Source organism: Parus major, chromosome 26 (assembly GCF_001522545.3).
Source record: "Parus major isolate Abel chromosome 26, Parus_major1.1, whole genome shotgun sequence".
NCBI classification, from domain to species: Eukaryota; Metazoa; Chordata; class Aves; order Passeriformes; family Paridae; genus Parus; species Parus major.
This window is the reverse complement of record NC_031795.1, coordinates 5,838,232-5,846,874: the sequence shown is the minus strand read 5'-3', so window position 1 is coordinate 5,846,874 and position 8,643 is coordinate 5,838,232. Positions and strand designations below refer to the sequence as shown.

Below are 8,643 nucleotides of genomic sequence, written 5' to 3'. Positions count from 1 at the left end.
CTCCTGATCCCAGGGATGCTCCTGTTCCCTGCTCCCAGCACATGGAGCACATGGAGCAAGAGCTGGGGGCTGCAGAATCCCCGTGGCCACCCCGAGCCTCACCATGGGTGCCGCAGGGCCTCCTCACAGGTGAACCTCGCGCTCGGGTTCTTCTCCAGTAAATGCCGGATGAAGTCCTTGGCTGTTTGGGAAAGGGGAAAAAGCAGAGAGAGGTTATCTCCTTCTTCTTCTTCTTCTTCTTCTTCTTCTTCTTCTTCTTCTTCCCAGAGCTGATCCTAACAGCCTGGGAAATGCTGCTGGAGCCCTGAGGAGAAAGGCCTTGGTGTCACTGCACCAGGGGAGGTTCAGGTTGGATACTGGGGAAAATTCCTTCTGAAATATCCACACTGAAAGAGTGGCCAGGCATTGGAAGGGGCTGCTCAGGGCAGTGAGGAGCCACCATCCCTGGAAGTGCTCAAAAAATGAGTAGAGGGTGATGTGGTTTGGTGGGCATGGTGGGGTTCAAAGGCTGGACTTCATCTTGGAGATCTTTTCCAACCTTGATAATTCTGTGATTACTCCAGTAGAGGAAGATTCTTATAGTGACAAGCTCCAGATATAAAAACAGCAACTCTGGATGTACCAAACTTCACTCTTAGATTGTGTGAACTGGAGTTGAATTATTCACCTAAAAAAATAACCCTAAAAAGCCATGAAGTGCAGACTGAGCAGATTTAGAAGTTGCCCTGAAGAGCTCTTACATCTCTCCCCTTTTTTTTCCTTTGTTTTTCTTGCAGGAAGGATTGTGATGTTTGTTATTAAGCCCCAGCACACCCCCTGCTAGGTCTGTTTGTTTGTTTGTGTAAAAGATTGATGCTGAAATAAGCCGTGAGGATGCTGCCAGCAGGGAGCTGTGCACAGGGGAGCTCCACCAGCAGCTCAGCTGGTGAAGTGGTGGCTGACAGGACAGAGGGAAAAAATGGGGGAAAAACCTCAGTTTGCCTTCTTAGAGAATCCCAGAATGATTTGGGTTGGAAGGAGCCCTAAAGCACCAGCTGCCATGGGCAGGGACACCTCTCACTGGCCCAGCCTGGCCTTGGGCACTTCCAGGGGAAATCCAGGCCCATTCAGTGATGATTTGTGAAAATCAGGGTTACAAGAACCACGCCTCAGCTGAGGGTGCTGCATTCCAGGCACCCCCTCTCTGCCAGGGCAGCTGTGCTTTGGCATCACCCCCTGATTTATCATTTATAATTTTTATTTTCTTCTCCCTGAGGAGATGGAGCCTCTGATCACCCCCACATCCGAGGGTTTGCTGCTGTGTGAGGGGCTCAGGTCTGAGCTCCAGCCCTGTCCAGCCCTGGGGGAGCTGAGGGCGTTCAGGGCTCGGGGGATTTGGGATGGGTGGGATGGGGTGTGGAGCTCCCCAGCTCCAGAGCTTTACCTGACTCGGAGATATCATCCCAAAACGGAGACTCAAACTCGTAGTAGCCTTCTTTAATCTTTTCAAAGAGTTTGGATTCGGTTTCTTCATAGAAGGGGGGGTACCCACAGAGGCTGGAACAGAGCAGAGAGCCGGGGTCCTCAGTGCCACCACGAGCCTGTGGAGCTGCCCACTCCTCCCTGCTCAGGGCACCAGCAAATCTGATTTAACAAAGAGTTAAAACTTCACTGCAGCAGCGAGGGGACAAAGCCACAGCTGGTACCGAGCTGAGCAGTGTGGGAGGAAATGAAACAAAAAGTACCCAGGAAGATGGAATGGTATTTGGAGAAAAACAAAGCATAGGATGAGGCACAGAACAGAGCAAACACGATTCCTTTCATCCCCGCTCCCGATTCCCCACATCCCTTAATTCCCGTGCTTAGGAGGAACTGGGTGCTGTGCTCCACAGAGAAGGGGAGGTGGAAACAGGAGAGCTCTGGGGTGCTGCTGGACCCTACTCACAGGATGTAGGTGATGACCCCGATGGACCAGCAGTCCACGGCTTTGCTGTACGGCTTCTGCGCCAGCACCTCGGGGGCTGCGGGACAGCAAAACCAAATTCTCATCTCAATTCAAAAATGGGTCCTCCAGCCCTGGGAACAGCAGGACTTTCAGCCCCAGCTCCCAGCTCAATTGGTCTGTGGTTTTTGTGTCTTTTTTATGCCATTATATGGAAAGAACCGCAGACAATCTCTGCCTGCATGCTGAGGGTTAACCAGGGAGCTGCATGCACCCAGTGCAGTCTGGTGGAATGAAACAAAATCCCATTGCATTAAAATATTGTCTATAATTTCTTCAATAAACATTGATAATGTAAATTTTAAAATATCTATTAATATAATAGGCAAATATATTGCCCTCAGAATTACTCTTTTCTTTGCATTTTTGAAATACTGAGATTTTTCAGTCCCTACACTCGCCTATGTGCAGTGCATCTGTGAGTCCCACATTATTAAACACACTGATTATTTCCTCCCCTTCTTCCAGGCAATGTCCTGGATGTGCACAAGCCTTTTTCCAGGAAATCCACCTCTCCTGCCCCTTGGCTCACCCACATATCCTGGAGTCCCACAGGCCGTGGACATGATCCCGTTCTGCTCCATTTTGGACAGGCCGAAATCCGTGATCATGATTTTGGAGTTCTCCTCGGGGGTGAGGTACAGGAGGTTCTCAGGCTGTGAACAGGGTGGGGTGGTCACAGGGGGAGGGAGAGGAGCGGGAGGGGCAGGGCAGGTGATGATGGTGGGGACAGAGCCAGGGCTCACCTTCAGGTCGCGGTGCACGATGCCGTTCTCGTGCAGGTATTTCACCGCTGTCAGCACCTGGTGGATCACCAGGCTGGCGTCCTTCTCCGTGTAAACACCCCGCTCCAGGATCCTGTCAAACAGCTCTCCCCCAGACACCCTGTGGAGACAGCAGCTCAGAAAAGGACTGGACAAAACCTGAACAGAGCTTTTGTGTTAGGCCAGCTGAGTTTCTGGTCCTTTTACAGCAGCTTTGGGGAGGCTGAGGCTGCTGGATGCTCCTGGCTGCGATTCCAGGCTGCCACTGGGGATTGCTGGAGCCTGGGGAATTTGGGTGAGCTTGTGAGGCAAGTTCTGGTAGGGTTGAGCTGCAGGTACCCAGCCCTGCCTCAGGCTGCACTCCACAAGTGTTACAGGGCTTTGTTCTTGACTAAATCTGCAGTTAAGCAGCAGCCGGGTGCTCAGAGCTCCTCTGCTGCTGACACGGTGCCCATTCCATTTCTAGAAACCCTGCGTGGCACAGCTTTAATTAGAAATACTTCTGTCTCTGCCCTGCTAAACTGTGAGGAATTCATTTGCATAAACAGATCCAAATCATGGTTCAGAAAGTTGCTGTTAGGATGGGGATGGGCCAAGGTGCCTCCAGGAGCGTCCAGGTTGGTTCCAAGCTCAGCACTGGGGGTTTTTGGGTGGTCCTTGAGGGGCTCTGGGTGCAGGGGCTGGAACCTCAGCCTCACCCTGCTCCTGCCCTGTCCCTCCTCTGTGGCCCCAGAGAAATGGCCCTGCTGGTACTCACAGCTGCATCACCAGGTAGAAGTGGGTTGTGCTCTCATAAATATCTTCTAAAGTCACAATGTTTTCGTGCTTTATTCTGCAAAGGGAAATGTGGGTCAGAAACAAATCCTGCCAAGGGCAGAAGGGGCTTCTGAGGTGGAAAACCCAGCAGTCATCTTGCTTTAATCACCAGGGAAAGCTCACTGGGGTGTTCTGGGGCTGCTGTCCCTCCCCCTGCGTGGCAGAGATCACTGATGCCCATCCAATTCCCTTTGGAGCACCAGGCACCATCAGTGTGGGGACCAGCACATCAGGAATGATCCTTTTTAAATCACCCAGCACATCAGGAATGATCCCTTTTAAAGCACCCAGCACATCAGGAATGATCCTTTTGGAGCACCCAGCACATCAGGAATGATCCTTTTGGAGCACCCAGCACATCAGGAATGATCCCTGGCCTGTCACACTCACTTTTTCAGCACTGCTATTTCATTCTCCAAGCTGCTGTCCCTGTTGAGAGGAGACTTCTTGATGCATTTCAGAGCAAAGAGTTTGCCAGTGCTTTTCTGCTTCACCAGGAAAACTTCGGAGAAGGCACCTCTGCAGAGAGGGGGAGAAGCTGCATTTCAGGGGGTCCTGCTGCATTTCAGGGGGTGCTGCTGCATTTCAGGGGGTACTGCTTTATTTCAGGGGGTGCTGCTGCATTTCAGGGGGTGCTGCTGCATTTCAGGGGGTCCTGCTGCATTTCAGGGGGTGATGCTGCATTTCAGGGGGTGCTGCTTCTGGAAATGGGGAGGCACTGACAGGGAAAACAACGTGGTGGGAACTGAAGTGGAAGCTGATTCTAAAGCTGGGGCTGTCCTGGAGCAGCCCCACGCTCAGGATGTTCAAGGCAAGGTTATACAATGTAAATAAAACCCCACATTTTTTCCTGTAGAGAAAATGTTAATTGTGCACAGTCCAGCAGGGAGCTGCAGCTTGGGCTGGTGTCACCCAACATTCTGTGTGTCTAAAATGCAAAACAGCATTAACTGGACCCCAGTTAATGTTGAAATCCAGCCTCTGATTGTTGTCCTGGCTGCAGAGGCTGCAGGGTGGCAGTGAGTGGCTGCTCCCCCCGAGCAGCAGGAACAGGTATTTTTATCCTGCCTAAATCCCCAGTCCTGGTCCAGCTTTGTCCTGGGGAGCTGAGCACGAGGCTCAGGGCAGTGACAGTGACACCGGGCCAGTCCTCACTAATCCTCATCAAACCAGCAGCTCGTTAATTGGGGCCATGGAATGGGACCTGCTCTGAGTCCACCAAGCCCTGCAGGGAGCTGAGGGCAGTGCTGTGGACCTGGGGGAAACTGATAACACCTTGCAGCTGGTTTTGAGTCCCAGATCTTCATTTCAGTTCTTCAGAGAGCTGAAGCAATGAATGTGGGGAAAAAAATCCCAATTTCTAATGCCAAATTTTCCTATTAAACAAATAGGAAATGAACAACCTACAAATCAGCTGCTGGGGCATCTGTTCTACATCTCTGTCCTAAACAGTTTATAATAATTATGCCCCTTATTAAAAATGACGAATCAACAAGTGGGCTAGGAGAGAACAAAGCTTTTGCTAACCTCATTCCTTTAGTGAAAGCTGCTGGATAATTCAATTAATCTCTGAGGCTGACAAGGCACAGAGTTTGGAGTAGCTGCTGCTTTGGGAGCTTTGTGGGCTCGGAAGGCACAGAAAATTCGTCCATGACAGAACTCGCTGGTGGAGGTAATTCAATTCCTCCCCCAGCACCTTGGAAATGTTTTGTTGTCTCATCCCCATGAATAGGCAAATTAAGCTGTTAACGCACAGGGAAGGATTGTACAACTCCAACATCCTTGTTTTTGTTTCATTCCCCAAGTGAGTCAGGGCTCCTGAGCTAAATATACAACTCGTTATTGGAACTCCTCTGCTGTGCCAGCCCCTGACCTTGCGGGAGTGGGGCAAAATCTGAGGCTCCGAGGCTCCCTGAGGGTCAGAGGGGATGGAGGGAAGGACAGGGGTACCTGGGGATGGAGGGAAGGGCAGGGGCACCTGGAGCTGTGTCTGGGGATGGAGGGAAGGACAGGGGTACCTGAGGATGTGTCTGGGGATGGAGGGAAGGACAGGGAGGGAAGGGCAGGGGTACCTGGGGATGGAGGGAAGGGCAGGGGTACCTGGGGATGGAGGGAAGGGTAGGGGGTACCTGGGGATGTGTCTGGGGATGGAGGGAAGGGTAGGGGCACCTGGGGATGGAGGGAAGGGCAGGGAGGGAAGGGCAGGGGTACCTGGGGATGGAGGGAAGGGCAGGGAGGGAAGGGCAGGGGCGGCTGGGGATGGAGGGAAGGGCAGAGGTACCTGGAGCTGTGTCTGGGGATGGAGGGAGCTTTGGGAAGGGTGAGGCAGCAATGGCAGCAGCAGATCCTGGGACCCCTCAGTGCTCCTGGCCGGGGTCCCAGGGACACTGGGCAGGGCCAGGAGGGCCTGGGCAGCCGGGGCTGGGCTGCTCCTGCCCGGGGACAGCTGCTACTCACGATCCCAGGGCCTCCATGAAGATGAAGGTTTTGCGGATGTTGCTGGTCTGCTTCTTCCAGGAGCCGCTGCCATCCTCTTCCTTGCACCCCATCTCCTCCAGAGTGGAACTGGGGAACGCTGGGGAGAGGAGGAGGAGGAGGAGAGGTCACTGACATGGTCTGTGTTGGGAGGAAGCCCAGCACGCCCCAGTTAGAGCTGGAATTAGAGCTGGCCACGGTCTGGGAGGTGTAAAATGCTCCAGAAACCCCTCAGCATCGTAATGAGATCGGGTCTAAGGACTGGAGGGACACTGGAAGGCGAGAAAGGAACCTGGAAACAAGGGAAAAATAGATATAAAAGTGACCCTGGGCAGCAGGGGCACGGGGAGCATCCCTGGATGTCTGGAGCAGCCCTGGATGTGTGGAACATCCCTGGGTGTGTGGAACATCCCTGGATGTGTGCAGCATCCCTGGATGTGTGGAGCATCCCTGGATGTGTGGAACATCCCTGGATGTCTGGAGCAGCCCTGGATGTCTGGAGCAGCCCTGGATGTCTGGAGCAGCCCTGGATGTGTGGAGCAGCCCTGGATAAGTGGAGCAGCCCCTTCCCAGAGCAGAAAGGGAGCCAAAGGCTGTGGGACACAGCTGAGCCTTCAGAAGACAAAGCAAAAGCTTTCATGGATGTTTTTTATCCCTTTGGAAAAGGCAGAAGTATTAAAGCAGAGGAAAAGCTGAAAGGTCCTTTTTCATGAGACAGCTTAGATATTGGATTCCTCCTGAACCTACTTTATCTCCCTAATTAGCACGTTTGCAGGGTTTTCAGCTCCTTGACACAATTTTTAAAGGTTAATTTAACATCATTGAAACCAAAATTGACTCAATTGTAAACAGTTGAAGGCTTCAGTCCATAAAAATCACCAAAGGCCTCATGAACTTGACCTTTATTTACCTCTTGGTTTCTGATGCCTGTGTACCTCACAGAAATACAGCTCTTTCTGGAACCCAGCCTTATCTTGCTGTTTGAAATCAGGGAAGGCCAAAAGTCCTTCACAAAAATACTGATCAATCAGTAGAAACCTTTCTGACAATTATTTTAAGTCCCTGGAGGATGTTTTCTTTCCAGTCACCTGCCCATCCCAAACCCACAGATGTGGAATATCACAGAGAGAGAATTTGCTGGCTGAGACATCCAGCTGGTGATGGCAGGTGAGTTTTATCCACTCCAAATAAATGTCAGACCTGGCAGGGTGGGAAAACTGCGAGGAACTCTCTGTTCCTCTCCCAGGCTGCTGCCAACCAGAGGATACAAGGTGAAAAAAGAGAAAAAAACCCCAAGTAGGTCAGGCTGGCCCTGGGGACAAGTGACATTTTGGGCTCCTGTGCTGAAGCACGTCCTGGTTGGGGCCAGCTCTGTGGGACAGAGGGAACAGGGCAGAGAAACCCTGGTGCACTGGGCAGAGGTGACTGTCCCCACCATGGCACTGGGGTTTGAGCCATCATCCTTCATCCCACCCAGCCCTGAGAGTTTGGCCCCTTCCTTTGGGTTAATTTTGCCCAATCCTGGCTCATTTCAGCTCCATTCCCGGAGTGTTTTGATGTTTAATTCCTTGTGAATTCAACAAGTTCCCTATTTTAGGGGGAATTTTGCTCCCAAGGGAAGGTAGTACCGTGTTTTCCTCCTTCTCCTGTGAATCATCTGCTGGTCTCAGCGTGCTCCTGCTGTCACTCTCTGTGTGGCACTCGGTGCTGGGGACAGGCTGCCTGAGAGCTCTCACTCCCTACACGTGGATTTCATTTCCTGCCTTCTCACTTCTTCTGTGCCATCACCAGCAAGTCATTTCCTGCCTGCCCTCACCTCTCTGCGAGGAAGAGGAGTAAATGCTGCTCTTCTGAGAGCAGAATAATGGAATGTTTGGGTTCCTGAGATCTTCAGCTGCACCCTGGGGGGGTGGAAGGGAATGGTCTTTAAGGCCCCTTCCAGCCCAAACCCTCCTGGGATTCCACAGGTGCTCAGGTGAGGGACACTTGCCCTGTTTGCTCCTGCTGGATCACATCCTGCCCCGTGGCTTTTCCTCCTTTGGCACAAGAGTCTGCCAAGGCCTTGCTGCAGGACACAGAGACCTCTTGGTCCAGCCACAGTTATGGGATCGGGAGAATGAGAATTCCCTGAGTCTCTGGGAGCTCAGCTTTGTCTCTCACTCTGCTTAAATCACCTGTTGCACTTCACAGCAATGTTTGATGGATTTCTTGTTCGTCTTTTATTATTTATTCAAGCTCTGGTGCAACAATCCCAAAACCCCAGAAGAGTTTGGGTTGAAGGGACCTGAAAGCCCCTCCAGTGCCACCCCAGCCATGGCAGGGACACCTCCCACCATCCCAGGCTGCTCCAGCCCCAATGTCCAGCCTGGCCTTGGGCACTGCCAGGGATCCAGGGGCAGCCCCAGCTGCTCTGGGCACCCTGTGCCCTTCCCAGTGCCCTCAGCTGTGCCAGGGCTGGGATGTGGATGTCCCAAACCTGAGTTTGTGGATGGGCTCACTCAGCTGCTCCCTCCTGCCCCACAGGAATGGGAACATGGCACGAGTTGGGCAAACCCCTGGGACTGGCAGCTTGCCCTGCTCTGTGTCCACCTGGCACTGCCACCCCTG

At 52.5% G+C, this 8,643-nt stretch overlaps 1 protein-coding gene across 1 annotated transcript in view; it reads right to left on the bottom strand.

Annotated features, from left to right (window-relative positions):
- CAMK1G (calcium/calmodulin dependent protein kinase IG) overlaps nucleotides 1–8,643 on the bottom strand; it is a 14,617-nt gene that overhangs the window by 3,920 nt on the left and 2,054 nt on the right. Inside the window, exons 2-9 of the mRNA XM_015650557.3 lie at nucleotides 6,019–6,136; nucleotides 3,952–4,080; nucleotides 3,503–3,577; nucleotides 2,728–2,866; nucleotides 2,514–2,637; nucleotides 1,925–2,000; nucleotides 1,424–1,536; nucleotides 103–181 (exon numbers count right to left, since the gene is read on the bottom strand). Of these exons, the coding sequence (XP_015506043.1) occupies nucleotides 103–181; nucleotides 1,424–1,536; nucleotides 1,925–2,000; nucleotides 2,514–2,637; nucleotides 2,728–2,866; nucleotides 3,503–3,577; nucleotides 3,952–4,080; nucleotides 6,019–6,110 (827 nt within the window). The 5' untranslated portion in view covers nucleotides 6,111–6,136. The remainder of the gene's footprint in view (nucleotides 1–102; nucleotides 182–1,423; nucleotides 1,537–1,924; nucleotides 2,001–2,513; nucleotides 2,638–2,727; nucleotides 2,867–3,502; nucleotides 3,578–3,951; nucleotides 4,081–6,018; nucleotides 6,137–8,643) is intronic.